We start from the raw sequence: 22,039 nt of genomic DNA on the forward strand, positions 1-22,039 counted from the left end.
GTAGTTTTGATGACTGACACTTTATAATAGTTTTAGATCTGGTAGAATTAGGCCACCTTCCTTTACACTTTTTTTTATCAGTTCCTTTGTGATTCTTGACCTTTTGTTGCTCCGGATGAATTTTGTTACTATTTTTTCTAGCTCAGTAAAGTAGTTATTTGGTAGTTGGATTGGTATGGTACTGAATAAGTAATTTAATTTGGCTAGTATTGCCATTTTTATTATATTAGCTTGCTTTAACCATGAGCAATTGATATTTTCCCAATTATTTAGATCTGACTTTAGTTGGGGCAAGAAGTGCTTTCTTTATACCTGTGTTCATACAGTTTCTGGGTTTGTCTTGTGAGGTAGATTCCTAAGTATTTAATTTTGTCTGTAGTTTCTTTAAATGAATTTTTTCTTTCTATCTCTTGCTCCTGGATTTTGTTGAACATATATCTAGAAATGCTGATGATTTATGTGAATTTGTTTTATATCCTGCTATATTTGTTCGAGATTTTTTAGATGATTTTCTCAGTCTCTAAATATACATCATACCATCTACAAAGAGTGAAAAGCTTTGCTTCCTCTTGCCAATTCCAATTCCATCAATTTCTTTTTCTTCTCCTATTGCTATAGCTAGCATTTCTAATATATTAAATAGTAATGGTGATAATGGGCAGTCATTTCACCTCTGATTTTATTGCAAATGCTCCAAGTTTATTCCATTACATATAATATTTGTTGATGGTTTTTGATAGATATTATTTATTATTTTGAGAAAAACTCCATCTATTCCTAAACTTTCTGTTGTTCTTCATAGAAATGGATGTTATATTTTATCAAAGGCTTTTTCAGCATCTAATTGAGATAATTATATGATTTCTGTTGATTTTGCTAATGATATGTTCAATTATGTTGAGTGTTTTTTGAATACTGACCCATCCTTGCCTACCTGACATAAATCCTACCTGATCATGGTGTCTTATCCTAGTAATAACATGCTGTAGCCTCATTGCTAAAATTTTATTTAAGATTTTTTTCTATAATTTTCTTTATCTGTTTTGGTTCTTCCTGGTTTAGATATTGCTGATGGCCAGCTACTGGGAGTGATTTACACATATCTTTGATGACCTTTTCCATCAGAGATATGTATGTATTCTTGCTCATTAAATGAATGTGTTGGCTCTCCAGTGAACCCTGACCCGGGACAATCTGTGGCTCTGGAGGTGGTTGTAAAAGGTTTTTCTGATAAAGAAATATGCAGATTTCTAAGAATAAATATTGTAAATTTACCCAGGAAATTGTGAAATTGGGTCTCTTTTAACCGGTCATTCCTGAGATAAGTTTTTTTTTTTTTTTTATAAAAAGCCTGAGTTTCCAAAAATAAACCAGTAGAGTTGTATCATGACCTTGCATGTATATCCCTATTCAACCTAACTCTTGAGTAAATGTCCAGACATACACCAGAGCTATCGAGGGAGATATCTGGTGACAGAAACAGGGACGGACCTGGAGGGGAATCAGTCTTGAAAAGAAAGATATTGTCTGAACATCCTGAAGGTCAAAAAAAAAAGGGCTCTTAAAGAGACAGCAGGCATTAAAGTAAATATTTTTTTTCATCAGGTCTAAAACAGAGAGCATTAATATGGGAGAGGAACAGTCTAAGGATAGAGGACATTATTTGAAAGTGTTAAAGTAGATAGTTAAAGAAAGAGGCTTGTTAATAACAACAAAACAATTGGAAGAATTTATTGAATGTGTACAGAAATGTTGTCCTTGGTTTCCAGAAGAAGGAGTACTAAGTACTGAAAAATGGGAAACTGTGGGGAAACAGATGAGTGAACATTTTAAACAGGAAGGTCAGGAGGCATTTCCTATAGGAGTCTTTTCATTGTGGAATATTTTAAAAATCTTCCTGACTCCACCTGGAGATGTTCCTTTTGCTCAGATATATTAAAAAAAGGTTGATGTAGATGTTCAAACCATTCAGCAGAAAGATAAGAGTAAAAAAAAAAGTTGTGGATTTTACTTCCAACGCCACCTCCTCCTAACTTTAATAACCCACCTTCTGCTCCTTTATAGTCTAAAGAAGAAAATACTAACAGAGATAAGGGGCATATAAATGTTACTCAAAAAGCAGTGGATAAGGGAGAGGAGATTACATGGGACATGAGAGAGTTATTGTTCTCTTTTCCCGTGCTTGAGAGACCTGATCCAAGATTCCAGGGATTGTTTTGAGAGAATACGATAATTTAAATTTTAAAACATTTAAAGAATTAAAATCAGCAACAAACAATAGCCCATATGTTCTAACTATGATAGAAGTATCAGCTAGACAAATGTTAGCCCCAGAAGATTGGACCACGATAGCAAAAACTGCTCTTATACCAGGAGATTACTTAATATGGAAAACTGAATTTTTTAAGAATTGTACTAATCAAGCTAAAATAAATGAAGCAGCAGGGTTAAGAATAACATCGGAAATGCTCTCTAGCACCCATCCATGGGCAGGAGTAAATAATCAAATTGGGTATAGTTTAGAGGTAAATGAACAAATAGACGTTGCTGAAAAACAGGCAAGGCTAGAACTGCCTGAAAAAGGAGGCAATACTTCATTTACAAAAATAAAACAAGTAGGGGTGGCTAGGTGGCGTAGTGGATAAAGCACCGGCCTTGGAGTCAGGAGTACCTGGGTTCAAATCCGGTCTCAGACACTTAATAATTACCTAGCTGTGCGGCCTTGGGCAAGCCACTTAACCCCATTTGCTTTGCCAAAAAAAATAAAAAATAAAACAAGTAGCTAATGAAGATTGTGTACAATTTCTTGCTAGACTGCAACAGGCAGTTCAAAGACATGTGAGAGATCAGACAGCTTGTTTGCTCATGGTTCATTTATCTAGATCTTGAATTTACCTGAGAGGAATTAAGGAAAAGCACTAAATAAGAAAGAGAATTGTTTCATGAAGACCTAATTTAAAAAAAAAATAAAGTAAAATGTTAAAAAAAGTTTAAAAAAGGGAATTTATTTGAAATTATAGAAACAGAAAGTGACAGTGAATATTCGTAGATGAGAAAGGTATGTATTAAATAAACAATCACAAAAAATGCTATTTGACATTAACAAAGTTTTTTTGGGGGGGTAAGGTTTCTGCAAGGCAAATGGGGTTAAGTGGCTTGCCCAAGGCCGCACAGCTAGGTAATTATCAAGTGTCTGAGACCGGATTTGAACCCAGGTACTCCTGACTCCAAGGCAGGTGCTTTATCCACTGAGCCACCTAGCAGCCCCAAGAAAGCTTTGAAGAAGCAAATTTCAGAAAGACAAGATAATCAGGTTTATTTTACAGTACATAATTTGATTACTAGAGAAAATAATAGGACAATTGAGGATATAAAAATAGAAGACTCCCTTCCCAGAAAAGATTTAGGGCTGTTCCTTTAAAAAAGCTGAAGGGGGACAGGGGATATTCCAATTAGACTGAGGGATTTTTGAGTGACTGTTTGCCTTCTCAAAAGTTATAGTTATTTAGAATTAACATCAAGAAATATTAGATATCAAAACCTTTGAATGGAAAAATGTATTGTGAAAAATGGAATGTTCTCTGCATTTTACCTCTGGTTTTTTGGAGATTTGTCACCTTTGGTAGTGTTTGGTTTTGTGTTCCAGCTTAAGTGTGTGTGTGTGTGTGTGTGTGTTTATCTGGTATCCTTTTGCCTTTTTTGTCTTTGTGTAATGTTTAAAAGAGAACAAGGTAGGGTTTCCCTGGATTTCGGGGCCTCTCTCATTCTAAATGCTCTGACTCTGTTTATGTCTCTATATGTGTTTGCTTTAAAATACAGGCAGAGAGAAGCTCTCAGCTGTCTCTCAGGCCTACTGTTCTCTGCATTCTGATTAGCCAATCTTCTTTCCATTCTCTCTTTTCAAAATTAGATCTTTTTTTTTCCAAAACTCATGATTGGCACCAAAAAAAAGGAGATTTTCCTTAGAATCATGTTGTTTTTGGAGGAGAAGAGGTTCTATTATTTTCTCTTATTTTCTATTGCATCTTTTCTGGTCTTATAGACTAATAGTATTTTATTTACTGATTTGGCAAATTATACTTATAAGGGACCTAGAAGAAATTGAAATTGTCCCTAAAATTATTTTGAGGGCTGGTCTTAATTAGCATGTTAAAAATATGCGTGCATGTATGTGTGTGTGTGTGTGTATATATATATATATATATATGTATAATATAAAAAAATTTGGGGTGTGAACAAGGAATGATAAACAGTAAAGGTAAATAATTAGTGCATACCAACTTGATATCTCAAAATGTGAGAAATATCCAATTCCCAGAACATCCTTTTGTCAGTGAGGATATAAAAGTTCATTTTTAAGTTAAAGCATTGAGAAGTTAGAATAGCATTGATACAGATAAGAGGGATTTCCAAACTTTTATATTTTGAAAAGGAAAATAATTTAAGGTAATTTTGAATATGAGTTTGGAATTTATAATATTATTAAGAGAACTATAAAGAAAATCTTGTAATCATAAAAAGGAATTTTAGAAACATCTGGTTTCAAGAAATTTTTATGTATTACATTAAATTGAAATGTATTATGTATAATTAGTAAACTTTACATAAGAACAGATTCAGACAATGTTTTGAAACTTTAAGATTGTGTTACACTAACAAACAATAAATGAATTGAAGTATCATCCATCACCTTTATAAAGATTTGTTATAAGAAAACTAGAGAATACCTTGCCAACAAGGTTATATCTCTCAAGGTCTTTCAGCTCAGAGGGATTGTGAAAAGATGTGCTCTTCTACCTAGTGTTTCTTAAAGGGAATGTTCATATGTAGGATCAAAGTAACATAATATCTGCTGTTTAAGAAGAAGAAATTATATATGTATACTGTAACCCTGGCATTGGTAAAAGTTTTACATTGGATGTTTTGAAATTATTATATACATATATATATATATATATAAACTAAATTCATAGAGAATCTTATTTTCTTTTTGAAAATAGTAGTGCATTTGAACAAGAGGAAAATAAGCTTATAAAAGAGATGTGAAAGAAATTTATATGTAACATATTCAGTTATAAGGTTAACTTTAAGAGAATGAGATGTCACTATGGAAACATTATATTTCATGTAAGTTAAGAATTTAATGTTTAATTTTAAAGAAGCAAAAATGGTAAACTTAGAAGAAGGTTTGTATAAGATATTGGGAAGTATAGTTTAACTGCAATTATTTCCAATAATACTGAATAAATGTGAGAGGCTTTGAAAAATGACTGGGAAATTGAAAATTATGTAACCCATAGTTATGTTAACTTACTGATGAACAAGATGTTGAAAAGTTATATGATCTAGTTTTATCAATATAAGCTATTTTACTGTACTGATGTCAAAGCCTAGAGTTAATGATTGATTGATTGCTCTGTAGCGGTAATGAGGGAAAATATCTGAAGATATGATACTCTGAGTTCCCTGAAAATTTGTTTTTAGGTTTTTGCAAGGCAAATGGGGTTAACTGGCTTGCCCAAGGCCACACAGCTAGGTAATTATTAAGTGTCTGAGGCCGGGTTTGGACTCAGGTACTCCTGACTTCAGGGCCAGTGCTCTATCCACTGTGCAACCTAGCTGCCCCTCCCTGAAATTTTTAAACAATGTGATGGACCTTATTCTAGACCTATAGGTCCAAGCATAAATGCAATAATAGAAAAGAAATTACTTTTAAACTCATTTTAAATCAAAACAAAAGAATGAATTATATGCCCAATTAATGATATTAAAAGAACAGCCACAAACCCTTAACATGTTTACAGATAGTAAGTTTAGCTATCATGTGGTCAGATACAAAAAAACAGCTTTTATTAAACATAGCACTGATGAAGAATTATATCAACTCTTTAAAGAGTTATAAGAGATAGACATAATCCTTTTTTACTGAACACACACATTCCTACACTGGATTGTCTGGGTCTACATATTAAGGCAATCATAGGGCTGATCAATTAACCCTTCAACTTCTTACAAGCTTAGTAGAAGAGCAAGCTAGGCAGTTTAACAAAAAAAAAAAGGCACCAGAATGCCTTTTTATTAAGGAAAAAATTTAAAATCACCAGAAAGCAAGCAAGGAATATAGTAATATCCTGTCACCCATGCATTCCATATTTACCTACCCCTCCAAATTATTCTAAGAATCCTAGAGGCCAGGTTCCTAATGAATTGTGGTAGATGGATATGACTCATTATGCATCTTTCGGAAAAATGAAATTCATTCATGTTACTGTAGATACATTTAGTTCATATACAAAGGCAACAGCACAAAGTTCAGAGGCTATACAAGGTGTGATTGATCATTTATTCCATTGTTTTACTACTGCAGGGATACCAAAATCCACAAAAACAGATAATGGCCCTGGATATACTTCAATGGCATTTAAACAAATTTGCCTATATTACAATATAAAACATATTACAGGTATTCCCTATAACCCCATTGGTCAAGCCTTAGTAGAAAGGATACATATATACATATATATATATATATATATATATATATATATATATATATATATACACAAAAGGGAAACAAAAAGAGAATAATTCTTACCTTATAAACCATGAATTTTTAACATTGAATGATAAACAACACCACCAGAAAGATTTTTTAATAAGGATATGCAACATGAAAAGAAGAAGGGCATGACCATGTGGAAGGACCCTAAGGCATCAACAATGAAAATGACTAGATCAATTATTAACCTAGGGTCGAGGGTATGCTTCTGTTTTGTCCACAGATGGAGAAACTGTCTAGGTACCAGAAAGAAACATCAGACCATGCAGACCAGATGAATCAAGTAATACAGAAAATGAATATCTTACACTTAAGAAATTGAAAAAGAAAAGATAAAAGGAGAAGGAAGGACAGAACCATGCAAAAGGAAAGCACGTCATGGACTTATGGGACAATTTGTGATGCTTACATTACTCATGAACAATTTGGGAACTGTGAAAGGAATTGAATATTGGACTTACGTTTAAAACCCTCCATGGGTAACTACTGTACAATAGGGAGAAAGTATGGCTGAAATTGTATTAATAGGGGAAGCTGCAAATTATTTGGGATATAACAAAGTTCCTACTGGAGATATCAAAGAAGAGATGCTCAGGAAAGAAATTAGGCATAATTTTTCTGGTTTAAATACTATGACACCTATATGTTTTTGTAAAATGTCTACTGTTGAGCCATATGTTAAATTAAGTAAAACTAATAATTCAACTCATCCAAATATTTATAACCTCAGAGCATTTAAAACATTAGAAATATTAGGAATTCTGCTTGTAGAAAGTACTGAGGGTAGAAAAATATTTCCTACAGAAACTCCTTGTTTAAACTTACATGCTTGGGATTTCAAACATGAACATTTTCCACCCTAGGTTGCCTGCCACACTCCATTAAGATCATTCTATTTTGCAACAAGTGTGCAATTCTCCTGATAGAGTTATTTCATGGGATATTCCAGGCTATATTAAACCAATAATATACCCAGAAATAGAGTTAGCCAATTCAGAGATATAGAAGGCTATGGCAGGAACAGATGAGGTAAGGGATATAAGTGGATTAAGACATTGGACAAAATACCTTATGCAGAAAAGAAATTGTCTGTGACTGCATGCACAGGACCAGATATTGCTTTTAAAAATGTCAATATTACTAGAGAAAAAGTGGGGGTATAATGGTAACTGTTACAATTGCACTATTCGAGAATGTGTAAATAAGGAAGTGATGGATGATGATGTTGTTTTCATGATAAAACAACCAAAATTTGCTATAATACCCACCAATGTATAAGGCTAGTATATGTCTCCTACTGATGAGTTCTTAGATAAGGTAATAAAGAGAATGAGGCAAAAGAGATGTGTTAGTTGCATTGTTTGTGGAATATTAAGTATTGTGACAGCCATCTCTACAGTTATTTCTGCACAAGTGGGAAATAAGAAAAAAATAGAAGCAAAGTATGTTCAAGAATTATCAGAAAATGCGTAGTGGATAAAGCACCGGCCCTGGAGTCAGGAGTACCTGGGTTCAAATCAGGTCTCAGACACTTAATAATTACCTGTGTGGCCTTGGGCAAGCCACTTAACCCCATTTGCCTTGCAAAAAACTAAAAAAATAATAATACTTCACTCATACCATGGGGATAATATAAAAAGTTATTTGAATGGAATATGGTATAATGATTCTATAACTATGGATGTGAATCAATTGCATAAAATTGTTGATGATATGCATTGGTACTAGAATGGAAATGGACTCAGGTATTGATAATTGGTCGTTCTTTGGTAATAGGTTTTCTCCTCTTCGTTTTATGAACCTATTAGTGAGCATGCTTCCTAGTATTTTATATTATTATTGATATCGTGTATTATTCCCATTTGTTTCAGATGTCTTTTTTCTCTGGGACAAAGTATAGATGTCCTAACACACTGTCTAAAGCTTCAGCATGCCCAAAGAGGGGGAATCTGTTGAGGGCCTGCTCCTGGGAGTGATTTACATATATCTTTGGTAACCTTTTCCATCAAAGAAATGTATGTATTCTTTTTTTAACCTTTTTTTTTTTTTTGCAAGGCAATGGGGTTAAGTGGCTTACCCAAGGCCACACAGCTAGGTAATTATTAAGTGTCTGAGGCTGGATTTGAACTCAGGTACTCCTGACTCCAGGGCCGGTGCTCTATCCACTGTGCCACCTAGCCACCCTGATATGTATGTATTCTTGCTCATTAAATGGATTTATTGGCTCTCCAGTGAACCCTAACCTGGGATAATCTGTGGCTCCAAAGGTGGTTGTAAAAGCCTTTTCTGATAAGTATGCGGATTTCTAAGAATAAATATTGTAAATTTACCCAGGAAATTGTGAAACTGGGTCTCCTCTAACTTATCATTCCTGAGATAAGTTTTTGTTATAAAAAGTCTGACTTTCCAAAAATAAACCAGTAGAATTGTATCATGACCTTGCGTGTATGTCTCTATTCGACCTGACTCTCGAGGAAATGACCACACACACACACACACACACACACACACACACCAGAGTTATCGCAGACAATAAGATATCAGCATGATGTTGGCAACATAAAAGGAATTTGGCAGAACTCTTCTTCTCCAATTTTTTAAAAATAGTTTATGTCAGGGGCAGCTAGATGGCGTAATGGATAGAGCCCTGGAGTCAGGAGAACCTGAGTTCAAATCCAACCTCAGATACTTAATAATTGGCTAGCTTGTGTGACCTTGGGCAAATCACTCTTAATCCCATTGCCTTAAGGAAAAAAAAATAGTTTATGTTGAATAGGAATTAATTGTCCCTTAAATGTTTGGTAGAATTACCTTGTAAATCCATCTAGACCTAGAGATATTTTCATAGGGAGTTTATTGATGGTTTCTTCAATTTATTTTTCTGAAATGGGGTTATTTAAGTATTTTATTTCCTCTTCTGTTAATCTGAGCAGTTTGCATTTTTGTAAATATTCCTTCATTTCACTTTATTGGAATACAGTTTGGCAAAGTAGCTCCAAATTATCCCTCTAATTTCCTCCTCATTGGTGATTAGTTCACACTTTTCATTTTTGATACTGGTAATTTGGTTATCTTCTTTCTTTTTTTTTAAATCAGATTAATCAAAGGTTTGTCTATTTTATTGGCTTTTTCATGAAACCAACTTGTAGTTTTATTTATGAGATCAATGGTTTTCGTGCATTCAATTTTATTAATCTCTCCCTTGATTTTCAGAATTTCTAATTTGGTATTTAATTGGGGATGTTTAATTTGTTCTTGTTCTAGCTTTTTTAATTGCATACCCAGTTCATTGACCTCCTTTTTCTCTATTTTACTCATATAGGCATTTAGAGATTAAAATTTCCCTATAAAACTACCTTGGCTGCATCTCATAAATATTGGTATGATGTCTCATTAGTATCATTTTCTTGAATATAATTATTAATTATTTCTATTATTTACTGTTTAATCTACCCATTATTACATGTAATTTTTATTGCATCATGGTCTGAGGGGTGTTTATTCATTATTTCTGCCATTTTGCATTTGATTATAAAGTTTTTATGCCTTAGTACATGGTCAATTTTGATATAGGTGTTAAGTACTGCTGAAAAAAAAGTATATTCTTTTTCTTTCCCCATTAAGTTTTCTCCAGAGGTCTATCATATCTAAGATTTCATTCATCTTTTTAACTTCCTTCTTGTTTATTTTATGGTTAGATTTATCTAGTTCTGAAAGAGGGACGTTGAGGTCTCCATTATTAAAGTTTCACTATCTATGTCTCCTTGTAATTCACTCAGCTTTTCCTCTAAGAATTTGGAAGTTATACCACTAGGTGCATACATGTTTAATAATGATATAGCTTCATTACCAATGGTGCCTTTTAAGAAGATGGAGTTTTCTTCTTTTTCTCTTTTAATAAGATCAATTTTTGCTTTTACTTTATCCAAGATTAGGATTGCTAACCTTGATATTTTTACTTCAGCTGAGGCATAATACATTTTGCTCTATCCTTTTACCTTTATTCTGTGTGTATCTCTCCATCTTAAATGTGTTTCTTGTAAACAACATATTGTAGGATTCTGGTTAACAATCCATTCTGCTATTTGCTTCCATTTTATGGGACAATTCATCCCATTCACATTTGCAATTAAGATTATTAATTCTGCATTTTCCTCTATCATTCTCCATTTATATTTTTCTCTTTCCTTACCTTTCCTCTTATTCCTCCTCATCAAAATTTAATTCCTTGTCCCCTTTAACTTTTCTTTTAAAATTTAACTCTCAGTGTATTTTCACATACCTCCACCTTTCCTTTTATCAGTCCTTTCTTCCCTTATCTTTCCCTTTCCCAATTCCCCCTTCCCTGTAGATTAAGATAGATTTTTTAAATCCAAGTGGGAATGTATCTTAGTCCCTCTCTAGGCCAAATCTATTGAATAGAATTTACTCGGTGTTTACACTCTCCCTTCTTTCCCTCTAAACTTATAAATCTTTGTGCCTCTTTACCTAGTGTTATTTATCTCTCAAGAACTATTAGATATCTTCAGTCATAGTTTGATTATTTGATTGCTTGATATGCTTTCTTATTAGATAAGGCTTTCTTAAAGGAAATATCTAGAGGAGGAATCTGAAATATAAGAAAGAGGGATGGCAAAATAACTAAATAGAGTATTCAGAGTAAGGGGATACAGAGAAAACTTTAATATAATTCAGATATAATTTATTTAACATTTAATATAAATGCAATAAAACTCATTTAAAGCTTCTCAGTTTTAAAGCATTTATTTTCTGAGAAGTGCTTTTTTTTCTTTTTATAACCTCTGGGTAAGATCTAAAAAACAATGATTAAAATTTAATTTTGCTTTACAACAAAAGTTGGACCTGTGATTTCATTAGTATAGACAATTTTGAAATGAAGAAACTATTTCAAGCTTCAGTGGTCAGCACCTTTTCTAAAAGTTATGAATAAATGCCTTAGGCAGAGATACTGAATAACCTGTCCAGGGTTATAGAGTAGTAAACATCACAGAAAATATTTGAACTCAGGTCCTACTGAGTCCAAGGCCAACTCCCTATCCACTATTGCAGGACATCTTTGACACTAGAAAAATATAATTAATAGCATTAAACAATTCAAGTCATTAGCCAATGTACAAAACCTCTGAAAATAACCATCTCTAAAAGTTGCAAACTTCTAAAATATCTTATTTTTAAAATAGCTTTATTGACATAATACTTTGAAGACTGCTAGTGATTTAAGCTAAGTAATACACATATAATACATTGAATATTATGAAGAATATTAAGAAAATCATGTGTGTATATATATATGTATGTATGTATGTATATACAGAAAAAAAAAGATCTATAATCTAGCTTCCAAAATGATCATGAACCTACTCCCTTCAAAGTTATCAATGATCTCTTAATTGACAGATCTAATGATCATTCATCATCCTTATTCTGGGTTTTCATAGAACTGTTGTCTCCTAGTTCTCCTCCCAGTTCTCTCTGCATGTTCCATTTTAGTGACCCTAATTGATGTTTCATTCATATCACAACCACTAACTGTGGACATCCTCCCTGGCTCTATCCTGGGTCCTTTTCCATTTCTGCTCTATACTGTCTCACTTGGTAATCTCATCCACACACAGGGCCTCAATTTGTTTCTCCCTACAGTTGAGTTCAAGAACTATTTTTTGTGGAGACTAGGGTATAAGAAAGAATAGTTGGAATTTCTATTGCACTAAATGGTTTACAAAATGCTTTACAAATCCTGTTGGATCCCACAACAACCCTGGGAGGTAGATAGTACAAATGGAAGGGAAGATCACCCAGTTAGTTAAGATATAGTTAAGACACACACACACACACACACACACACACGATTTGAACTCAGGTTTTCCTGATTCCTGATCCAGGCCTCTATCCACTGTACCACCCAGCATTTATAATGTAGAACTAAAACTAACTCTTGGATGTCTCAAATACATTCTTCTAACATTTCAACATCTGTCCCTCAAACACAACCCAATTTTTCTATTACTGGCATCCAGTCTGACATCCTTGGTATCATTTTTGACAACTTCCTTATGGTCTTGGGCAAGATATTTATTCTGTTTCTTTATCTATAGAATGAAGGAGCTGTTTTCCTCTGAAACCTCTGAGGTTGCTTTCATATTCATAATTATGCTACCTCTAAGATCCTCAAATCAGTATGTTCTTCTTTGCCAGTCACCTTGTCACCCAGATTTGCAAGCTAGAAAATATACTGCCATACTCTGCCCCATTCATCTATCACATCCAATCATTTGCCAAGACTTGTCAATTCAGTCTCTACATATGCTGTGTTCATCCCCTCCTCTACAATCCAACTTCAGCCACATTAGATGAAATTCTCATTATCTCACCCCCAGATTATTGCAATTTCTACCCAACCTCCATATAAGCCAAATTGATATTTCCAAAGTGTAATTCAGACCAAGTCACTTAATTGCTCAAGAAGTTTCTGAGAATCCCCAAGTTAAAATAAAATGTCTACATTTGGCATTTAAAGCCCTTTGCAATCTGGCTCCATCCTATCTGTTATTTGTACCTTGCACATTGAGGGGACTAGGGGCACAATGCCCCTGAGATCTAGAAAATTCGCAAAAAATATTTTTGCCCTCTCTTCACAGAGAAGACTGACTTTTCCCCTTTTTCTTTTATGGAATGTATACAGTACCTGTATATAGTACCTTATTGTAAAATTTAGGTTGAAATTAATACTATACATACATTTTATGTATTTCTAAGTTTCTATACTGTTTCTTCTTATCTGCTGGCCTTCACATATAATCTGCGGCTTTCAAAAAACTCTCCAAAATTTCCATTCAATTCTAATGCCAACCTGTACTATATGGAAACCTCAATGGAGAAAGTCATAATGTGGATGGGATAACAGTACCCCATTTCACACACACTAGAATTCAAACTATACTCTTTATAGCTCCCCATACAACATATTCCATCTCCACTTTATATACCTTTGCAAAGGCAACCAGCCCATGCCTAGAATATTCTTCCTTTTAAACTCTTTCCCTGGGAACCTCTAGTTCTATTAAGACTGAAGTGCTACTTCCTTAAGGAAACTTTTCCTTATTCCTCCAATTGTTGAGCCACCCCCATCACTGTTTTTTTTAATATATCCTATATTTACTCACTATTAACATGTTACAAGGCCCAAAGAGAATGCAACTTTCTTGAAGACAAGGATTTTCATAATTGTATTCCAACTATCTAATACAAAGACCAGCAAGATTCATTAATTGATAGGTCTATGGTATATTGAATGAAAACACACTGGAAAAAATGTTAAAGGATATCTATAATGTTAGTTATCTACTAAAGTATAATTACATCAATAAAGGAAAAAGAAGGATCTTTTCATGGCAACATTCAGATTGCTGCTGCCCTGGAAAACTACTGGACAGACCCAGACTTTTGGTCTTTTACATGGTGAATGTGCAATGAAATTCTTTTGTTTCACTGGAAAAGTTATTTTTACCAGGGGATCACCCTAAAGCAAAGGTTTTTAATCTGGAGCCTATTATCTTAAACTGGGGAATATATGTGTGTACATTTATACATACCCATACACAGACACATACATATTCACATGAATATATGTTCATATACACACACCCAGGTACCAGACATATGCATGCATACACATATCCACATAAATGGATATTAAATATATACAAATGCAAAATTGCATTTTAATAAAATTATTTTCCTTTTTTAATCCAATGTTTTATTTTATATAATTAAAAATATTGTGATGAGAAAATGTCTATAGGTTTCAGCAGGCTGTCAAAGGAGTCCCAAACACACCAAAAAAGGTCGTGTTCCTGCACTAAGGTGAAGAAGTTTAGAAAAGTTAAGTACTTCAAATATTTTCTAATTGTTTCATCAGGTTTTCTTTTCCCAAACCTTGTCAACTTCTTATATTTCTAATCAAATTTTATTTTTGTAATGTGTATTTTTCCAACAAAAAAATATTTATTAGAATTACAGACTTATCATTAGCATCAGTCTTGCTGGTCAAATATCATTAAACTCCTTCATTCAACAAGTATTTATTTATACTAGATAGATACAAGGTTCAGCATTGGATGCTGGAGATACTGAAAAACCAAATAACACTCTAACCCCAAGAAACATATATTCTACTAGAGAAGAAAAATTTAAACAGGTAAATGAACACAATATAATTTGCAGACGAAAAGAGCACTAACCATGGAAATTACACTAATCTGGAATTATAAGGCAAGGGTTCTAGTTCCAGGGCTGTAGAAGACTGCATTGCAACTACCTTCTTGAGAAATCATGCTTTTTTTCTAATCTCCCACAATATGTGGTACATGAACAATAACAAAGTCATTTTATGTTGTCTCCTACATGAGATTATATGTGTGCTTTGATATAATGCATATGCTGTAGGTCACAAGGATATGCAATCTTATCAATAAAATTCATTTCAAGTATGCTTTGTTGTTTCCACCTCATTATACTTTAATTTAAAAATTTTCTCAATTACAAAACATTATTTTTTCCCTCTCACCTAGTTATTCCCTGAGGGAAAAAAATTAAAACCTTGAAACAAGTAACCATTATCAAGCAAATCAATTTTCATATTTGCCATGTTCAAAAATGTATATCACATTCTGAATATTAGTCTACCATTTCCCTGTCAGGAGATGGAGAATATCTTTTGTCATAGTTCTTTCATGTTGGATCATTTAAAAGGACAGGAAAACTAAAGGGGGTAGAAGAAATGTAGGAAAGGAAGAAGTCTGTTGTTTATTAGGCAATTAACATAGAAACCAAAAGTCTGCTTGTTTGGCTAGCTTCCATAGCTCCAATTAAATTAAAACTTGAGTTACTCAAGTCCTCTAAAGCCCCAGTCTCCCAGGACTCTCTCAGGTTTTAAAAAGGAGATATCCACAATTGCTCCAGAGAAAAAGCATATGTGTTATTTGAAAAAAAAAAACTTCTGATTGAAAACAGAATTACATATACTGATTTTTAAACCCAAGATTCCACTCCTACCTGAAAACAAACCTTTTCTGAATCCATGCACCCCACCTCCAATTGTATTAACCTGTTTAAATATTGTGCCCTCACCCTCATCCACCCAAACCATTTTAATTTCTATTTAAAAAAGAATTCTTTTTCGTTTGTCTTTGCATCTGGCACCAGGAACATAATAGAAACTTAAAAAAAAAAAACAACTCCAGTTGAATTCAAAAGTTAAAATTTTTATTTTCTTAATTTTGATATAATGATTTCCTATACCAATCCATTTAAATCTGACTGAGAGAAGTTTAGTGAGCTTCATTTAGCATAATATAAGAATATATAGTTTGTGGAATGAAAAATACAAAGCAAAAATGTTTATATTTTTCTTCAATTAATTCAATATTGTGGGATTAATTTAAACTTGAGGAAGAATTGTGTTAATGGAAGAGATATACCAATATACTCAACCTTCTGACAAATTAAGTTTTTAAATCAATCTGAAGAATTTTTTAAAAATGATTTGGACATTCTAAAAATAAATTACATGCAATGAGATGTAATAAGATAATGACGTTGTTGCTTTTAATTTTTTAAAGTTTTATTTTTTCAATCGCATATTGTAAAAGTTTTTCAGCATTCATCCACTTGTATATTTATGTTATACATTTTTTCCCACCCTCCCTTGCCACCTTTCTCCCCTTATTGTCGAACAGTCTAATAAAAGTTGATCATATACATTTGGGTTTAATACATTTGTATGTTCGTCACTTTGTTTATGAGGAATTAGGGTTAAGAGAAAAGAAAGAAAATCATGGGACAGGAAGGGAAAACATAAGAAGCTTTTTAAAAAATGAATATAGTATCCATTCAGATTCTAGGGATTTTTGTTTGTTTTTTGTTTTCCTCTGGTTGAGGATGGCATTGACTATAACAGAGATATGAAGCATAATATGAGGCACATAATAACATAATAAGAGGCATAAACCTTATATTTATTTTACATATATCAGGAAATGAAAGAAAATGTTCCCATCTTTCAGTCTGAACTCAATGGTCTGTTTCTAACCTAGTAACCTAAGTACGACATACCATTTAATCTTCTGATGAATCCCAAGAACTACCTGTTACCTCCTTCTCTACCAGAGATATCAACACTCAACTCGCCATATGAGTTAACTCCATTGACTGCCAAAGGGAAGTCTACAGACAGAAAAAGAGAGACACATTCCAAGTAAATTAGGCCTTCGGTAACTTGGAAACCACAAGCCACTGGTCTCTTGCATCAGTGAAGATGAATGAAGCACTAGCAAAAGCATTTCACCACTAGGACATTTTGCAAAAGAGTATCATCAGGAAAAGCAGAAATTTTTAAATTCCTCTATTACTCAATTCAGTTATGTGCTTCAGTCTGAGCTAATGCTGGCTGGCAATATTTAACTGTGGCTCCTACTTTCCAAAGCTAAGAGGAGAAGTAGAACAAATAAAAGATCCATTTTAGATTTTTCTCAGTATATCTAAGGGAGACATCTCTGTTTGGAAACTGGCATTAAAACCTGCTTGCCTTGATTCATGTCTGATTCACTATTGTCTCTAAGATAGTAACTATAGCAAATACAAACCACAGGTCCTAATACCACATCAATGCCTTGCTCTTTCATGAGCTATTCTTTCATGTTCAGCTTCCATAATGGCCTTTTCTTTGACTCTGTAGTGTCAATGTCCCCTTGATATTACTCTTAACCAAACAAAAATACAAAAGTCTATACTTTAAGTTTACATCTCTAAACCTCTGGGTGGGGTGGAGAGATCACTTTTACTGATATAAAGGAACCATTTCAAAGGTACTATCTCTTCAAACACAATGACACACATGTCAAATACAAAAGTAATCATTTTTTATGTTGTTACTATTAATTAAAAAAACACATTGTACTATCACCTTTAATTATTCAACATATAAATGGCAAACTAGGATAAAACATTCTCCTTAGGTCATTAAGCAAGGTCACACAATTAGTGGCAAAGTTAAAACCTGAATCCAGGTTCCATTCTAGCACCATTCCCAATGCACAAAAGGAATACAAATATGAAGAATTTTTATAACCCACATCATAATCAGAAAAAGTGAGGAAATTAGCAACAGCCATCATAGCCATCAAAATATGCCACTTTAAAGAAGTTATCTAGGTTTGGAGTTTCTTACATAAGCAGAATTACAAATGGTTGTAAAACTGGGCATTATTGTATTATTTTCTCTTATAATATGCTAATAGTCTAGGATTTTGAAAAGTCTGACTATAAAGGACAAAAGTCTAAGTTAGATATGTATACATTCATAGTCAAAAATATACAGATCTGATATTAAATTATCTGCATAGACTATACATATACCAATGCACACAAATACTGATTTCTTCATAATGGTCTCTTAATCTGTAACAGCCACCCTTTCTGCTCAGTTGGCCATTCCATTTCTCTAGGCAGATTTTGTGGCTCACTTACTTGAAGAAATATTTCTAAGTCTCCTAATGTCTTTTAAATCAGCAGGTGGAAAAGAAACCAACTTCACTAGTACCTGGATCAGAGAAAGAAAGCACATAGGCAAGATCAGCCACTATTTCAGAAATGAACTATACTTTGTTGCACCGCACTATGAAAAGTTCAAGCAAGAAGGTAAAGGTTATATTATAGAGACTTTGCTGCTATATTTTGATGCCTCCTTCTCTTTCTTTCCCCTATTTGTTCTATGTGCTTTGACTAGTCACCTTGTGGGTCAAGTAGCCATTAGTCCCTTTAGTTCTCCTTGGAGTCTACATGTGTCTGTTAGGCTGTTCAGGATTCTAAGGACATCCTGTTTGGCACTTAAAGTGCTTCACAACTGACCTCTTCCTATCTTTGCAGGTTTCTTACACTTCACACTTTCAAAGGCTCTCTAAAGAACTTTGTATTTGTGCAACAATGGGAGACATTGGCACAGCGTCCAGTATGGCATACCTTCATCAGAGAAGGTGCTGTGTGGTATGAGCAAGGACAGAATTGTAGCAGCTCAAAAAAAAAAAAAAAAAAACCCCAACAACAAAAAAAAAAGATGTACAAATTTAGAGAATCAACACCAAATGTTCAGATCAGTTATTTGTGCCCAACTCACAGTGGTGTAATCAGCCACAATATAACTTGATGCTAACATAATGTCATTTTGGTTCTCTTTCAGAATGAAGGACAACAATCAACCAACACTTTACTCCCTTCCACACACTCAATGACCAAGTAACATAGAACTTCTGGTTTCTCCTTCCAAATGACACAACACCAGCTATCGCCAACAACTTGAAAGCTCTACAACCTTGACTTGTGCCTCTTGGCTTCTCTGAGTTTCCCTCAAAACTTGTTCAAATGCCTATAAGAGGCCTTTCACTATATATTCCCCACCCTCCCTTTTGCTCTCTAAGATTCCTTCCATTTATACAGCTAGTATGTATAATTTAGGGGGCATATTGTCTCCCCATTAGCATGTGAGTTCCCCATTAAAACGTGAGAAGTTATGCCATTTTTGTCATTATTTGTAACTCCAACACTTAGTTCAGTGCCTAGTAAATCGTAAGAGTTTAATAAATAGTACTGACTAAGTATATTGAGCAAAAGATCTCAGTATTGATGCTGCAGATTTCACCTAAAGGCAGAAGTCTGACTAAATTGAGTTTAGAACACAAAAAAATGCCTCATGGTTGGAATGAGACATGATAGAATTTCACAATAGTAGAGCATGACACTTAATCTCAGAGTTGTGGATCCAAGTCCCATGTTGGATCCATTTCTTTAGATCAGTAAATGCAGTGTCAGATTTAGAGTCATAAAAACTAATTTTCCTCAATTCAAATTTGGTCTCTGAAATTTACTAGCTGTGTGACCTTGTCAAGCCACTTAACTCTTTTATCCTAGTAAAACCAACTGGAGAAGGAAATGGCAAATCCCTCCAGAATCCATGCCAACAAAACAAAAGGGGGGGGAAGCATTTACAAAGAGCAGGGCATTACTGAAATGTGGACAACAACAGCAACAGTTATAGCAGCAGCAGCAGCAGGATTTCTCCAATACAGCATGTGAGATAAGTGCATTCTGAGATTGGTTCTTGATATTCATACATAAGCATTCTCCTCTAATAGTCTATCCACTAATTCCAGATTCCCTCACCTCTAAGTTCACCCTCCTTAATGATGTTAGTCTCAGTAGTGAGTACCAGATGAATATTCCCATAAATATCTAAAAGGAAGAGGAAAAATGTTATTAATTCAGGATGTGTAAAAATTGTATATAAATTTTACATATATCAGGACCACAGAAACATTCATATGATAACATTAGCAAAATGGAAGGCTACTTTCTACAGAGGAAAAGAACATGTCATGGTTATAAACACACAGTGACTAAGGTCTAAGGAAGATATACATGGGCAGCACCTGTCCAAAAAGCAGTAAACTTTTGGAATAATTTTGAACATGGAAGTACCTGATGTTTGAAAAATTAATTTCAAAGAAAATGATGAAAAAATTGAAAATTTGGCTGAGAGAAGTGACCTACATCCCCATCCCGAAGCTCTGTTAGATTCCTCTACACATCCAAACTCTAGAATAAAATTGACAATTGATCTCTCCAAACTGCTCTCTGTAACTGGCCATTGAAATATGAATTAACTGTATAATTTCAACAAATTTTCCTACTATGCCAAAGAATTAGTATAGAAAACCTGAGATGTCAATAATGTCAGTCAATAAACAAAACCATTACATAATAAACCTGAAAAACAGATTTGACAAAAATAAATCACAAAAGAGTATAATTCATTAAAAAGAAACTCAATAAAAGGTATTTTATATACAATAGTAATGTGTTGGTCAAGATAAATATTCTGCTTAGTAAATATCTTCATTAACACTGGAAACTAATGGGCTCTATGAGGTCAAGTGAATATAAATATGTCTCATAAATCTTCCCCTTAAACCCTTTCCTGAAAGATAATCATATGATTTTAAAGTGTTGGGGAGAGAAATGTGGAGGAGTGTGTATAAGGGATCCTGAAAATCAGCAAGTTCATAACATCATAGTTTTGGGTTAGAGAGGAACTTAGTGGTCAAGTCTAGTACTCTCATTTTATAAATGAGAAAATATACTTCACCCCTAACTGTGGATGTATTCCAAGGTTCTGTCCTGGATCTGTTTCCATTCCATTTTGATACACATCACTGTCTTCATAAATAAGTGTGCACTGGGTTACAAAATCTTTAAGCCCTGTGAAGTCAGATGCCATTGACCTCTTCATTGTCAGTTTCTTTGACTTTTTCACAATCTTCATCCATCACTGTTTTGTTGCATCTACCACTGCATTTGCCACTCCTGATTATCGTTTCCTTATAGATTCTGACTCCTTTCTGAGTTTTTATGACAATCTTATCTTGATTTTCTACCTACCTGGATGACCATCTCCTTTGCAAGTTCATCATTCATGAACCAACTATGGGTGTTTTCTATATCCTGGGCTTTCTTTCCTTTCTACATTCTCTTGTCTGGTGATTTCATTAGCTCTCATAGATTTATTTATTATCTCTATGCAGATGACTCCTTAATCTAGGCATTTTCACTCTCCTACTACAGGCATCAACATGTCCAAACCAAAATATTTAATTTCCCCTAGAATCAACTCTCCCCATTCCTCTCTTCCTTCATGCCACCCAACTTCAAAACCCTGGGGGTCATCCTCAACAGCTCATTCTTCTCACTCCAATCAGATGAGAAATCTTATCTTTTTAAACTTCTATATCTCTTGCATCTATCTTTTTCCCTCATACTATACCAAGGCAAATTGAGACCCTCACCATTTCCCTCGTAAACCATTACTAATTGATTACCCAGCCTCAAGTCTCTTACCCTCTCTAATCCATTCATCACACAATTGTCAAAGTGTAACTCCTAAAACACAGGCCTGACCAAATCACATGGACACTCAGAAAATTTTAGGGACTCCCTATTAACTCTAGGATCAGCATCTTCAATTTTTAAAGGTTTTCCATACTTGGACCTAATTTCTAAGGTTATGAAAATCTTATCAATCATCAAGTATTTATTACACATCAATAAGATGTCAGGCATTGTTCTAGGCACTGAAGAAACAAGTGAAAAAAAGGACCAACAAAGCTTATATTCTTATATGAAAAATATCTTCAGGATAAATAGAAAATAATTTCATAGAGAAGGCTCAAGAGTTTGGGGAAATCAGAAAAAGCCTCACAGAAGAATCAACACTTGAGCTAAGTAATAAAGAGAAGTAGAAAGTTTAAGAGACAGAGGGGAGGACTGTGCAGTGTCCTGTTTAGCCAGCTAACAGAATTAGGAAGTAATCTATCAGGTCACTGGACTGTAGGTGATTCCCAAGGCTCTATC

General features: G+C 33.8%; 1 protein-coding gene across 2 annotated transcripts in view; it reads right to left on the reverse strand.

The window, feature by feature from the left end:
• The window catches only part of GMDS (GDP-mannose 4,6-dehydratase), a 741,723-nt gene that overhangs the window by 618,895 nt on the left and 100,789 nt on the right, over window positions 1-22,039 (reverse strand). Inside the window, exon 2 of one of the 2 annotated variants that reach the window (XM_074199506.1) lies at window positions 19,796-19,864. The exons of the other annotated variant lie outside the window; for it this stretch is intronic. Within the exon in view, the coding sequence (XP_074055607.1) occupies window positions 19,796-19,864 (69 nt within the window). The remainder of the gene's footprint in view (window positions 1-19,795; window positions 19,865-22,039) is intronic. 2 annotated transcript variants of the gene reach the window in all.

Source organism: Macrotis lagotis, chromosome X (assembly GCF_037893015.1).
Source record: "Macrotis lagotis isolate mMagLag1 chromosome X, bilby.v1.9.chrom.fasta, whole genome shotgun sequence".
NCBI lineage: Eukaryota > Metazoa > Chordata > Mammalia > Peramelemorphia > Peramelidae > Macrotis > Macrotis lagotis.